This window comes from Fukomys damarensis, unplaced genomic scaffold (assembly GCF_012274545.1).
Source record: "Fukomys damarensis isolate Sample0158 unplaced genomic scaffold, DMR_v1.0_HiC HiC_scaffold_15, whole genome shotgun sequence".
In the NCBI taxonomy this organism is placed as follows: domain Eukaryota; kingdom Metazoa; phylum Chordata; class Mammalia; order Rodentia; family Bathyergidae; genus Fukomys; species Fukomys damarensis.
In genome coordinates this window covers 61,494,487-61,508,883 of record NW_022900927.1, presented here as the reverse complement: position 1 = coordinate 61,508,883, position 14,397 = coordinate 61,494,487, and the positions used below count along the sequence as shown (strand labels likewise).

General features: G+C 54.1%; 1 protein-coding gene across 4 annotated transcripts in view; it reads right to left on the bottom strand.

Annotated features, from left to right (window-relative positions):
• Positions 1-658: 658 nt before the first annotated feature.
• Dram1 (DNA damage regulated autophagy modulator 1) overlaps positions 659-14,397 on the bottom strand; it is an 18,352-nt gene continuing 4,613 nt past the window's right edge. Inside the window, exons 1-7 of one of the 4 annotated variants that reach the window (XM_019208529.1) lie at positions 14,075-14,171; positions 10,119-10,186; positions 8,741-8,883; positions 5,928-6,105; positions 2,925-2,983; positions 1,546-1,638; positions 659-1,168 (exon numbers count right to left, since the gene is read on the bottom strand). In XM_019208529.1, the coding sequence (XP_019064074.1) occupies positions 1,124-1,168; positions 1,546-1,638; positions 2,925-2,983; positions 5,928-6,105; positions 8,741-8,883; positions 10,119-10,186; positions 14,075-14,163 (675 nt within the window). In that variant the 5' untranslated portion in view covers positions 14,164-14,171 and the 3' untranslated portion in view covers positions 659-1,123. Of the gene's footprint in view, positions 1,169-1,545; positions 1,639-2,924; positions 2,984-5,927; positions 6,106-8,740; positions 8,884-10,118; positions 10,285-11,592; positions 12,811-14,074; positions 14,172-14,397 lie in introns of those variants that run through there. The other 3 variants (XM_010631363.3, XM_010631362.3, XM_010631361.3) reach the window with 3 other exon arrangements.

Sequence of the window (14,397 nt, the reverse complement as noted above, 5' to 3'; positions counted from 1 at the left end):
CCTGGCCTGCATGTGAGGTCGGTGCCCCTCCCGGGCGACGACGCTGTGCTTCCCAGCTGTACCAGGCGCCCGCACCTCGCTGCTGAACAGAGACACAAGGTATTAAAAAGAAAGAACGCTTTCATTTTATTTTAGTCTTTCACCCACGAGGTCCAAGGAAAAGTTCCGAGCTGTGGCTGCTCCTGCCCGTGGCCTCTGGATGCCCTCACGTGCTCGGATGCCGGTCTGGGCCCGCCAGAGGCAGAGGGAATGGATCCGTCCGCTGGCCTCCCTGAGCTGCCTGGAATGCCAGCACTCAGGAGGCTGAGGCAGGAGGGTTGCCACGAGTTCAAGGCCAGCCTGGGCCAGCGTGAGGCCCTATGCACAGTGAGTGGCATGGTGAGGCCTCAGCCTAGGAAGTTTGCTTAGTGAAGATAAAGATCAGAGTATCTTAGTGTTAATTAACTACATTTTAAAAAGTTGAGTCTGTGATCCTTAAAATTGAATTTGATACATTGTCTTGTGATTATTTTTTAAAAAATATTGGGGTAGGGGATTTAGCTCAGTGGTGCCACCACCTGCCTCACAAGCGCAAGGACCTAAATTCAATCCCCAGTAACAACAACAACAACAAAAATTTTTTTTAATTTAAAAAATGACACAGCTGGGTGTGGTGGTGTGTGCCTGATACCTCCACACTCGGAAGGCTGAGGCAGGAGGCTCACTGCCAATCCAAGGCCAGCCAGAGCTACACAATTACACAGTTCATCCTCGGGAAGTGAAATTTTGAAATCACAGTCCTGATTTTACTTTTTCAAAAGCGTACTGAACTCACAACTCTCATTTAGTGGTATTTCCACAGACTGTTCACACACAGACAAAAAACAAAACGAAACAAAAAACCAGGATCTGTACAAAAATAGAAGCTCTCACTTTCTAACCCCCTATCGTTGTATATGAATTTGTTAATACAAAAGTGTCTGCTTGGAAAATATCAAAACATCGCTACAGTGTCACAAACGTTCTACATTCTCTAGGAAAATGAACCCTGGGACACACGACGAGGACAATTCCTCACGAAACCCGGTGCGGCCAGGCACAGCCCCCAGCAGCAGGACGCGTCGGGCGCCAGCACCGCGCCATCTCAGAGGTCGCCATTGAGCTCCGTGGATATCCTCAGGGTCACGTTCTGTCGGAGAAGAAAAGGGACGGAAAACTATTGAGGTGCGTCTCGTACAGGTACCAGTCCCACAAAGCCAGCGCCACTAATAAACGTCTAGTAGTAAAACGATCTTCAAAAACCCCGCTCATTGCTGAGTGTGGAGCCAACATCTGTCATCCTAGCGCTCAGGAGGCCGAGGCGGGAGGATCTCAGCAAGTCTGGGGCCAGCCTGAGCTACACAGGTCGCTAAGGGCCTTGGGGACATTTTTCGACCCGTGGCTTTCGGCATCAAAGGCGGCGGACACAGGAGAGGGCCTTCTGAGCCGCGCGGGCGAAGGCAGGCGCTCTGTTCCTGCCGCAGTGACCGTCCCGGTGCCCCTCCCCACCCTCGGCCGGGCGCCCACCTGGAAGTCGCGGATGAAGGTCAGGAAGTAGAAGATGAAGCCGAAGGCCACGGTCCACTCACAGACGGCGCTCACCACGTGGTACACGTAGTCCTGGCGGAGAGAAAAGACTTCGTGCACACGGAGGCAGGGAGGCTGTGGGACAGGAGCCCCGGAGCGCGGGGGGAAACCGAGGTAATCTAGGCACCGGACATGGCAGGACCCGGCTTTGTCTAGAAGATGTCAAAAGGCAGGGTGAGGGCCACGGACTAGGTGAGGCCGGGAGGGGTCGGACTCCACAAAAGCAAGAACTCTCCCAGCCGTGCATGCTTGTGAGCACGGCACTCAGGAAGCTGAGGCAGGAGGATCAAAGCAAGTTCGAGGCCAGCCTGGGCTGCGCAGTGAGACCCTGCCTCGGATGAGAGAACAATGCGTGAGCAAGCCTGGGCAGCTCCCCAGGTGCTTCTCTCCTTCGGGGGATCCCCCACCCCCACACTCGGGGTGCAGCACGTCAGACCAATTTCTGGTCTGGCCTCGAACTCACAGCGATCCTCCTGCCTCAGCCTCCTGTGCTGGGATGACAGGTGTGTGCATCCCCCCCTCCCCGACGCCTGGCTTTAAAGTGCCGCACTTGGCAGGACAGAGCTGGCTGTCAGCCTCGGAGAATCCAGGACCCGAGGCCCCGCCGCTCCCCTCCAGCCCCAGCTCCGCCCTTCTGTGGCCCTGGCGGGGACACCGCTGCCTGGACCGGGGAGCTTCCTGCTGTCCATCTTCCTCTTCCCTCCTGGGGTCGCCCACCCTTCTCCCACCTCCCCCACCTCTGCGTCCACCTAGGAAGCCCTTGGTCCAGTTCGAGGCTTCTCATCTGCTGTCCTGGGAATAAATTCTCCGGTTTAGCCAAGATAAACACCTTGATGGGCATTGCCTGTCATCCTGGAGCTCTGGGAGGCTGAGGCAGGAGGATCTTGGATTCTAGCCCCTTCCTGGACACCCTAGTGACTTCGAGAGACGGCCTCAAGCACTAAGACCAGGTCCATCCTCTTAGGAGCAGAGGGCCGAGGTGTTTGAGACTGAAATGAGGGACTGAGACCTGGGGAATCAGCACCTGGGCTGGCTGCTGGGTTGGGCACAGCTATGACCAAGCCTGTGGCCAGGGCAGCTGGGGCAGGAGTCGCTCTCAGGGGTGGTGGCGCTGCGTCTCTCACCTGGAGAGTAAGGGAGGTCGCGGCCTGGCCGCTTTTCCTCCGAGCAGGGCTCATCTACCCTGCGACTGTCCTGGTCCTGATTCTGCGCCCTCGCGACGGCCCCTCCCCCTCTCCCCTCACCTCCCCCTCCCCCTCCCCTCCCCTCCCGATGCACCCGCCCGGCTTCAGCCCTGACACTGGGCCCGGCAGCGTCACCTTCTCCTTCGGGCTCCATTCCAGCTTGGTTATGGAAATCAGGGATGCACAGGTGATCACTGAGAGAGGAAACCGTTAAGGAAAGGACAGCAGAAAACAGTGCTAAATGCTTTGCATTGTTTTTTCCTGTTTGGACAGGATGGCTATTGGCAGCCCAGGCTGGTCTCTAACTGAGACTCTCCTGCCTCAGCCTCCCAGGCTCTGAGATGAATGCGGGCACCGCCACGCCCGGATGCAGCGTTAAGATGCTAACAACGTTTCTGTCACCAGAGCAGCTGCATTCACTCTGATCATCGGAATCGTGTGCAGAGGGCGCTGACCCACACCCAGCAGCAGTCACCCCACACTCGCCCGTCCAGGGACGCACCGCATCCTGCCTGACCCAGCTGGGGAGGCCGTGGGGACCCCACTCAGAGAGGCGTAGACCGGGGATGGGTTCTCTCTGAACGCGAGCCACTGAGTAAAGTGGCCTAAGTGCTAAAGCTGTGCTCGGAGAGCGACTCCCACAGAGATGCGGCAGGACCCGCAAGGCCTTCAGAACCGACTTTCAGCCCAGTGACTCAAAGCCGGAGGCCCACGTCCAGAATGACTAACCCTGCTGGGAGAAACGAAGCTCTCAGGTCTCCCAAAAATCAGTAATTCAAACCCGGGCGTGCCGGTGCACGGCTGAATCCCAGCCCTCAGGAGGCTGAGGCAGGAGGATCCTGAATTCAAAGCCAGCTTGACCCACACAGTGAGTCCTTGCAGGAAAGAAGGAGAGGTAGAGGAAGGAAGACAGACGATAGATCAGCGATCCGCAGTGCTGGGCCGCGCAGAGCCTGTGCCTCTCTGAGCTGGGTCCCCCTTGGCCCCCTAGGCTTTCACCCCCATTTCTCAAAGTCAAAAAAGAAAACAGAAGACCTGACTGTAACAGCTTAAAGTTTAGTTCCACCCTCAGGGCACCGCCCATGGTGACCAACACCTGTAGTTCTGGAGCCTCAGGAGGCTGAGACAGGAGGTTCCCAAGGTCAAGGCCAGCCTGCACAGTCTCTCAAGACCTTATTTTGAAATAAGAAAATAAAATGAAAAGGGCTGAGAATGTGGCCCAGCAGCTTCTCCGTCACCACAGATTCTTTTTTTTTTTGGTACCGGGGATCCAACTCAGGACCTTGCGCTTGCCAGGCAGGTGCAGTGCCACGAACTACATCCCTGGCCCAGCCAACAACTTATTAAATAAACAGATCGGAGTGGCGTGGTGCTGCAGGTCTGTAATCCCAGTCCTCGGAGGCTGAGGCAGGGAATCACTGTGAGTTTGAGGCCAGCCGGAGCTGCAGAGGACCCTGTCTCACAAGGCAAAGCAAAGCAAAGCAAAACCAAGCAAGCCCACTGTGCAGAAAGGGAATGAAGGCGTCTGGGAAATGTGCCGAGTCCTTTTCAAGGAGATGCTGAGCTTAAAACAAGAGACTTCACGCCAACCAGTCCCCGGCTCGCTGTGGCCAAGGGAGGCCTCACGTTGGGCACCGCCTCCCAGCACAGAAGCGCCGGGCAGGGGGACGGGCAGCCTGGGGCCTGAGACACTTGCTCTGCTGATACGTAGGGCTGTTTCTAAGAGTACATGAGAGGAAAGGGTCTTTGTGCTGAGCTACATCCCCAGTCCCTTCTTATTTATTTTTCAATTTTGAGACAGGGTCTCACTAAATTGCCAGGCTGGGTTCAAACCTGTGATCCTCCTGCCTCAGCCTCCCAAAGCACTCGGAAGAAAGCCTCTCTCAGCTCATAAACAGGACAAGGAGATGGAGAGGGGAACGTTTGTCTTAGGAACAGGGTGTGAACTCTGTTGGTAAATTTCTCAGTACTTTTAGTTTCTCTGTGCTTAGAAAATTTGTAATTAACAATTCTCTTCCCTGAGATTGGAAGAGAGAGAGAGAGAGAGAGAGAGAGAGACAAAGAGAGACGCAGACAGCAGACAGGGGTTTGGCTAACAAAGAGCCACTCATCAAACCCCTCCCTGAGCTGGGTGTAGTGCTGCACGCCTGTAATGCCAGCACTTGGGAGGCTGAGGCAGGAGGGTTGTGAACTCAAGGCAGCCTGGCCTACTTGGCTGTCTCAGAAACAAACGAGTTTCAGAAACGAGCCACTTCCCCAGGTGGTGCGCATTTGTCATTGTTTCAGGAGCCGCACTTTCTCCGAGTGCTGCTGTTTCGTTTCCCCAGTCAGTGCTTTTCCTACGCGGGCGCATGACTAGCTGAGGCGCCTTCGCCACTGAGGGCCGAGCACCGCTGAGTGGGTCCGAGCCCTGGCTCTCGGACCCCTTCCTGGGGCCACACGGGCCGCCGCTCCCAGAGGGGACCCGGGTCAGGACGTCCAGGCCTGCAGCCTGAGTGCACTATCAATATTTGGTGTCTTTCGTCAAGCACTGCAAAGAAAATTAAATATTGCCACAGCGCAGGGCTGGCTGGGAGCCAACTGAGCTCAAGGGCCCTACATCTGCCCTCCTTCCCTTCGTCCGAATGAGTCCCGCGGCTCTGCAAACGCCGCTGCTGTCCGCCTGCTGTGGTGGCATGTGCCCGTCATCCCGGCTACTCAGGAGGCTGAGGCAGGAGCATCACAAATTTGAGGTCAGCTCTGTCTCCAAATAAAATTGAAAAGGGACTGGGATGTAGCTCAGTGGTATAAATGAACACCCTGGTTTGATCACCAGAGCCAGGAAATAAGGAGAAAAGAAAGGAGGAGGAGACAAAGAAGCTGGGAGTGGTGGCACCCACCGGTGGTCCCAGTGCTTCAGAGGCTGAGGCAGGAGGATCTCCCAGAATTCAGAGCCAGCCTGGGCCGCATAGTGAGCCCTGCCCTTGCCCCTCTGCTCACCGCGCCCGCGCAGTTCCTCCTGGCCCTCGGCCCTGCTCCGCCTTCTCTTCTGGGACACCGCCTGTCCCTGCTGCTCCCCAGGACAAATCCTCACCTCCAATCCTGGTCCCGGCCACGCCTCCCTCCCTCTCGAACACGGGGAGCAACGACAAAGGGTACTGGGGACCACAGCGGCGCAGGACACGGCGGAGATGGCCATGCGTGCGTGGCAGGTGGCGCGGCTGTTCCACTGTGGGCAGCACTTGTAGGACAGCGCGGTCTGCAGGAGCGTGTACACCACGCCGCACACGAAGGCCAACAGGGCGCCCCCGTCGTGGACCACGGGCACCGCCAGCTCCTGAGGACCAATCACAGACGTCACCTGCAAAACTCGGGAGGCTGAGGCAGGAGGGTTACCAAGAGCTCAAGACCAGCCTGGGCTGCATGGTGAGTTCAAGGCCAGCCTGGAGTACACAGCGAGGCCCGGTCTCCAAAATGAAATAAAATAGGGCTGGGACTTAGTCAGTGGCACCACACCTGACTCGCAAGCACAAGGTCCTGAGTTCGATCCCCAGTACCAAAAACATTAATTAATTAACTTAATAAAAACTTTCTTGTAATTTAGAAGACAGTAAAACGTAAAGGATACTAGATTCCTGCAAGGCTAAACCTAGAAAATCTTTTTTCATAAAGATATTCATCTTTTAAAAATTTTATTTTTCACTAGCAAATCATCACACGTACGTGAGATTTTGGCTACATTTTGAGCTATGTTTCCGTGGGGAGAGGATTAGATCAAGCTGAGGAAACTCACAATTTCAAATTTCATCTGCTTACTATTTTTTGTGGTCAGAACACTTAAAATCTGTGTAGAATTCTTTTTTTTTTTTTTTGAGATCAGGCCTCATTCTGCAGCCCAGGTAGCCTTCAAGTCATGGAGATCCTCCTGCCTCAGCCTCCTGCGTGCTTGGATCCCAGCTGTGCGCCACCTGGCCCGGCGCTGTTTCAGTAATCCTGACTTGTGCAGCACGCCCTGCAGCCGTGGTCTGGGTAGTCCCGTCCCGTCTGAAACCCTGCCTGTCCCTGTGCTCACCTCCCCACTAGACCACTTCCCCCTGACTCTCAGATCTCACAGACTGTGTGTGGCCTTGTGCTGTCTCCTCTGCGTGTCTGGTTTATTTTCGTGAACATAATATCCTATCTGGCCTCAAGGGACACAATTTCAAAAAAGGTTAATTCTTTTGTTTTTACAGTGAATGGCATGCAGTTATTCAATTTATATTACCTTGGTTATAAATAATACACTTCTGAAGAGTTTACTTTAATTAACTTTAGTAGATTTATATTTTAAACAGATAAACTCAACTGTTAAAAGTTATATAAAGAGGAACATGATTTTAATGATAAAAATCTTATGGAAAAATGAGGAAATAAAAGTCAAGCTCCTTTCTAAACTATATTCAAGGCCTGTATGGTGGCATACACCTTTCACCCCAGCACTTGGGAGGCTGAGGCAGGAGGATTGCTACAAGTTCAAGGCCAGCCTTAGCTACAACAATGAATTCAAGGTCAACCTAGACGACAAAACCAAACAACTATATTCAAAGCATCAGGAGCCGGGCACAGTGGTGCACACCTATAATCCCAGCATTTGGGAGGCTGAGGCAGGAGGATCGCCTCGAATGTGAGTTAGCTGAAGTCTATCTGCACAGTGAGACCCTGTCTCGAAAGCAAAAAAAAAAAAAAAAAAAAAACAAAAAAAAAAAAAAAAAAAAAAAAAAAAAAAGGCCAGCAGTCAGTTCTTCCAAGCGCCGTGAGCACGTAGAAGAGGAAAAAAAAAAAAAAATCCTAAAGCACAAGGGGAGAAAATGCTCTCTACAAAGTTCTGCAGAAACCACAGGGACCACCAGATACTGAAATATGAAGATGCTATAACCATCCTGTGAGGCAAGATGAGGGCTTTCCATTTAACACTCGCAGATCTTCCCAGCAGAGTGGGAACTTTCAGACAGACGGCTCCACCAGGGACTGCCCGGAAGCCTTTCCTTCCTCAGGGCCTCCGCCCCGCCCACCCTCAGAGCCCAACTTTCTTCCCTTCTTTCGCGCGCGTGTGTGGCACTGGAGATTAAACTCAGGACCTTTTGTTTGTGAGGCAGGCGCTGTTCAACTTGAGCTAAATCCCCAGCCAGAGCCCAACCTTCTAAGAGCTCAACAACAGGCACGGGTGCATGAAATGCTGGGCTATCGGCCCGGAAGTCGTGGGGGAAAGAAATGAAAAGCAGCAGATGTAAGTGTCCCCTGCCCAGCGTGACTTGCGTCACGGACAAAATGACAAATGAAGAGCTTCGCCGTGGTCAGACACCAACCGAAAGAGGAAACTTTCCTTTTGGCCGGACTGGGGGTCGAACCCAGGGCCTTCACCCAGAGCTGCATCCCCAGTCCTTTTTATTTTCAGACAGGGTCTCGCTAAGTCACTGTTGCCCCGGCTGGAGGAATGTGGGCTCCTCCTGCCTCAGCCTCCCAGAGCCGGGATTCCAGGCGAGCCTCGCCTCTCCTGCCTCTTTTCGTCTCGCTCTCCAGTGGCGGAGCCGCAGGCTGTGTAGATGACCCGGTGTCCACCCGAGTGTCTGCAGGATCTGCTCTGCTGCCACGGCTCCTACCCCCAAGCTCGGGGCAACTGTGCCACCTCTGCCCGGGTTCTCTGCCACCGAGCAGGGCCTGTGGCTGTCGTCCAGGCTCCTTACACCACTGGGGGTCACCACATGGGACGTTTTCATGCACTCCTTTGCCACCCAGAAAAACTGCACTGGCCAGGTGTGGTGGCACTTGGGAAGCTGAGGCAGGAGGATCATGAGTTCAAGGCCACCCTGGGCAACTTAGCGAGACCCTGTCCAAAAAAACAGGAAAGGAAGGAAGCCAGTCTCTGAGTGTGAAGGGAGTCGCTCCCGAGCCTGTGCCTGGCTCCTGTCCCCACCCAGCCCGGCCCAGTGCACCTGGAAGTTGGCCACAATGCCCATCCCGACGCAGCCCGCCAGGCCCAGCCCCAGTGACACCGCGTTGAGCAGGGGCGTCCCGAGGTGGCCGGCAGGGTCCTGCTTCTCCACAATCTTGTAGCGCGTGTACATTGTGGCCGCGCCTGCAAGGGAAACACGAGCTCAGGGTCACACGGGCACTGCCCGGTAGGTGCCCATTGCACCAGTCCCGGCTCCCACCCCAGCACCGAAAGAAAGCAGGGAACAGGTACTGTCATCCCAACACTCAGGAAGCTGAGGCAGGAGGATCTCTGCAAGCTCCAGGCCACCCGGCTACACAGTAAATTCAAGGCCAGCCGGAACTATGTGGCAAGACCCTGTCTCAAAAATCCAAAATTATAGGGCCGGGGATTTAGCTCAGTGGCACTGCACCTGCCTCGCCAAGTGCAAGGTTCTGAGTTTAATCCGTGGTTCCAAAAAAAAACAAAAACCCAAATGATAGCAGAGGTTGGTGTACACGTGTTATTCCAGCACTCTGAGAGGCTGAGGCAGGAGGATCCCAATATAGAGCACAGCCTGAGCATTTTAGCAACTTAGTGAGACCCTAGCTCAAAATAAAAAGAATAAAAATGCTGCAGCTGAAGCTCACTGCAGAGGCCTTGGGTTGAATCCCTTTTGGAGGGGGGTCAAATTGGGCCTGGTGGCGCAGGCCTGTAATCCCAGCACTTGGGAGGCTGAGGCAGGAGGATCGCCACAAGTTCAAAGCCAGCCTGGGCTCCATACAAGACCCTGACTCAAAATACAAACAAAAACAACCCAAAAATGAACTCCTTGAAGAGTTAGGGTCAGGAACACCTGTGGTGGTGCCTCCTTTCTCTAGGGCCTGAGATTCTCCGAGTGCACTCTGTACAGCTCTAACAGCTTTCTTCTCTCTTAAAAAAAAAAAAGTACGTATAAAACACCAAGATCCCAGGTCAGACGGCCACGGCGGTGGAGAGAGGGCCATGCGGAGGACCCGGCGACCAGTGAACGGGGACACTGACTAAGGGGGCCACAAGCCATCCCAGACGTCTGTGTACTTTAGCTTTCCAAGGCTGGCAAATTCCTAGTTGCAAAGGTTATTTAAAAAAAAAAAAAAAAAAGAGCTAGGCACGGGAGCACTCGCCTGTAGTCTCAGCTGTACAGGAGGCTGAGGCAGGGGCATTGCAAGTTCCAGGCCAACTGCAGGGAACCCTGTGCCGACACTTAAAGAAAAAATGAACAGAAGGGCCCGGCAGTGCTCTGGCAGAGCACCTGTCTGGAGATCCGTCCCAGGGACCGCAAGAGAAACACAGGAATGGTAAATACTGTACTTCACTTCACTTGAGTGACAAGCTTTTAGCCATAAAAATGTACTCACCAAGAAATGCGGAGAAGTTCATCATGAGTCCAAAGATACCACTCTCTGGAGGGGTTGTTCCTGTATCGCTGAGAGAGAGAGAAAAGTCCCAATTACTAGGAAAGAATTCAGGCCCGGCATGGAGACAAACACCTGTCATCCCAGCACTTGGGAGGCTGAGGCAGGAGGATCTCAAGTTCCAGCCCAGCCTGAGCAACTTAGCCGGATCCTGTCACAAAATTAAAAAAACAAGAGGCCGAGATGTAGATCCCTGGGTTCAACCCCCAGTACTACCAAAAAATAAAAATGAAAAAAAGAAAGTAGAAACAAACATGTCTTCAGCACTCTGTCCTGCTGGGCACACACTAGTGAGGCCTCACGGTGTCCTAAAACACAACGACGGCCTAGAAAAGTAACCTGCCCGGCCCCACAGGTCGCTAGGGTGCAGCCGCTGGGAGCCCCACAATCCACTAGGTAGCGCACACTGGCCTCAGACTGACTTGGATCCTCCCGCCTCAGCCTCCTGATCACAGCCTGCATCCACTTCCAGGTGACATCGTGTTAGAGACCAGGGTCCCTCAGGAGTCGGAATGGGCGGTTTCTAGAGACCCGGACCCAGCCCTTCCCCTGCTCACCCAGGGGCCTCAGCCTCCAGGCACCAAATCGCCCTCCCTCCCAGCCGCCCGTCCCCCCCTCGCAGCCCCTCCCTGAAGCCGCTCTCTTTCACTTTCGCTTTCCCTGAAGCGAGGGAGGCTTTAAAGCCGCTTTTAAAGCAAGTTCAGTGCAGAATCCTTCTGTTTTTAAAACCGGTTTCCTTACTTCCTGTGTGTTTTGTGAGCCGGTCTGGCTCTGTAGCCCTGCTGGGCGGAACTCCTGCAGTCCGCCTGCCTCAGCCTCCCCGATGCCCGATCCAGATGCCGCCCCCACGCCCCGCGGTTTTCTTAAATCTTTACACTCATCACATCCGCCAGTAGACGCGGCTGGTCTCTTTCTCAGACATTCAGCTAAACTTTCTTAGAAATTACAGCTCTCTCGGGATCGATGGGTCGTCAGTGGACTGTTAAAGTAGAAAGCCACAAGCAAAGCAGGACCCTGGTGGTGGCCCCAGCACTCTGGAGGCTGAGGCAGGAAGACTGCCAGTTTGAGACCCGCCTGCGATTAGTGACATCCCGTCTCAAAACGGAAAAAGTAAATAAAACGAGCAGGGGACGTAGCTCAGTGCGAATTCAACCCCCGGTACCACCCCTCAAAAAAAAAAAAAAAAAAAAAAAAAAAAAAAAAAAAAAAAAAAAAAAAGCTTCCAAACCGTGTTTTGTTCATATACCTGCGGATAGGAATTAAATTCCGTGATCATTAACTAAATGAGAATTAAAATGTTGACTTTCCTGATTTTCAGCTTCATTTCTGAATTAAAGGCCTGCTCGCATCTCTTCTACCTCATTCACTAAGCAGTAAAAAGTCACAGACGTAAAGACGCCGGCACTGGGAGTCGCACCTGACCCAGCCGTTCGCTTCCAGGAATCTCCTCAAGAGTTAAAGACATCGGATCACAGCGATCAAAGCCAACTCGTCTTTACCGCAGCGCGACTCACTGGAGCTGAATCTTGGAAGTGACCCGTGTGTCCCTCAGCAGATGAATGGACAGAGAAAACGTGGTCTTTACGCACAAGGGAGTACTACGCTGTCGTGAAGAAGGATGCACTGGAGTCACGGAGGAAAATCCAGGCATCTTGAGAGCATAGCGTCCCATGGAGCAGGCACACAGATTCCATGTAACATGGCTTCTCTCATATGAGAAACGCAAAGTATAAATAAAGAGCAAAAAGAAAGACAAGAGAAAGTGGGGAGACAGACTTTTTGCAAATGGGAAGGGCACAAATAGAATCACAGGGAAAGCAGCTGTCCCAGAGGTCGGCCTCCCTCCCGGAGGCGCCGAGGAGCCCCTTGAAGAAGGGAAGCAGAGGCCCTGGCTCAGGTGAGTGTACCTGAGACGTGGGCGTGGCCTGGAGAACCCACCCCAGCGAGGCGGCTTTCATCCGCCCCGGCCTTTTGAGCTGCATTCTGGTTTTCACTCTGGGAGTCTGAGTCTCCTGTTTGAAATTTTCTGATAGGAAATTCACCGGGGATCCCAGCACTCCGGGAAGCTGAGGCAGGAGGATCACAAGTTCAAGCCCAGCCCAGGCAAGTGAATGAATGAATGAGGTGCTCTTAAAATTGGAAAATGCAAGAGGCTGGGACCAAGCCAAGTGGGAAGCGTTCGGGCCCCAGTGTGCCGGGAGAAACGAGAAGCACAAAGCAGTGCTGGCCTGGGGTACGGTTCAGTGGCGGAGGAATCATCACGTTTTTGTAAACTCCCAATACAGAGATTAAAATCTATTTACAGAACAGGTGTGCTGGCACACATCTGTAATCTGGCCACTCAGGAGGCTGAGGCAGGAGGGTTGCAATGTCAAAGCCAGTCTGGGCAGCGTAGCAAGACTCCTGCTCAGAGTAGGGGTGGTGAGGGCAGAGCTCAGGGTACAGCTCCATCCCCAGGACTTCGAAAAATTATACTGAAAAAAGGAAACGACTAAGAAAGAAGAAACTAAATTTCCATTCACACCTGTGTACCAGGCTGGTTGTTTCTGTCTCTCCCACAGGGTTATAAAACCTCTGGGCTTCTGCCAAGCCAGTAGGTGACAAACACCTCTTCCATCTGAATTTGCGTTTTGAGACAGGGTCTCACCACATAGCCCAGGTTAGCCTCGATCTCCCAGGGATCCTCCTGCCTCAGCCTCCCGAGTGCTGGGCCCACTGGTGTGTATCACCGCACCCTGCTGTCCCTCGGTGTCCTGCCCCCTCACACGTGTGCGCGCACGTCCATGCCAGGAAAGAGATCTGTAGAGCACGGTGCACCCCAGTTGCGCCTGTCACCACCACGTGGTGCCACCCGGTCTGCGTTGCTCGAGACCCAGATGCAGCTGTACCGGAACCAGGGGGCAGTGAGGCCAGGGTAGACAGATGAGGCCATCACCGCAGCCTGGGCTCTACCCTGGCCAGCGAGGGTCTGTGCTTTTGGGGAGGAGGGGACGAGGGGCTGCGACAACGCAAGGAAGAGCACACACCTGTGATTCCAGCACCCTGGGAGGCTGAGGTGGGAGGATCTCAAGTTTGAACCAGTCTGGGCAACTGTGCAACCCAGCAAGACCCTGACTCAACATAAAAGAGAAAGGGCCAGCGGTGTGGCTCAGGGTGGTGGCCCTGGATTCCATCCCTGTCACAGGGGAAAAGCAGAGAGGGGCCGTAGGATCTAACAGCAGCCAGTGCAAATCCAGTCTGGTCCAGTCCCAGGCATGGTTTCCAGCCCAGGGCCTCCCACTGCACCCTTCTCCCGTGGAAACGGTACCCTGTCCCTGGGGCCTTCACTGAAACAAAACAGCTCCGCATGGTGGCGCACGCCTGTAATCCCAGCACTTGGGAGGCTGAGGCAGGAGGATCCCTGAGAGTTCCAGACCAGCCTGGGCTATGTGGTGCAACCCGGTCTCAAAAACAAACAAAAATGGGGCTGGGGACGTGGCTCAGAAGTAGCACCTGCCTGGCAAGTGAGAGGTTCTGAGTTCAGTCCCAGTACAAAAAAAAAAAAAAAAAAGCAAACAGAGCAGCTGCATGTGTCCCAGCGGGGGTCAGGCCAAGGACATGGCAGGTGAGGCTGCTGCAGGCCACGGGAGCTCGGAGCCAGGAGGAGTGGGGACCAGGGAAAGCCTGGCTGTACCCTCTGCCGGAGCGAAGTAGGCTGAGCTCTGACACCCATGCCTTGTGGGGAACCTGGGCACCTCGCGGGCAGGAGGCAGATATGGAGCAGACTGCAGGACAGGACAGGAAGCTGGGGCAGGAAGGTCTGCGGTTGGAATCCAGCCCGACAACCTAGGGAGACCATCTCAAAAAAAAAAAAAAAAAAGTTAAAAGCCAGGAATGGAGCTCGGCAGCAAAGTGCTTACCTGATAAGTGGTGGCCCTGAGTGCCATTGGCAGTACCAATAAACAAACAAACAAACAAACCAATGAAAACTAGCCCGGCGTGGTGGCATACGCCTGTGATCCCAGCACTCAGGAAGCCGAGGCAGGAGGGTCTCCGAGAGTTTGAGGCCAGCCTGGGTTCCATAGTGAGTTCGAGGCCAGGCTGAACTATGCGGTGAGACCCAGACTCAAAAGATACATAAATTAGAGTAAATCAAAAGTTTAAAAGGTGTCGCTCAGCGCACAGGCTCGGGTCCCACCCCGGCGCCGGAGAGCAGCAGGGGTGGCGCGGCCCCCCGGACCCC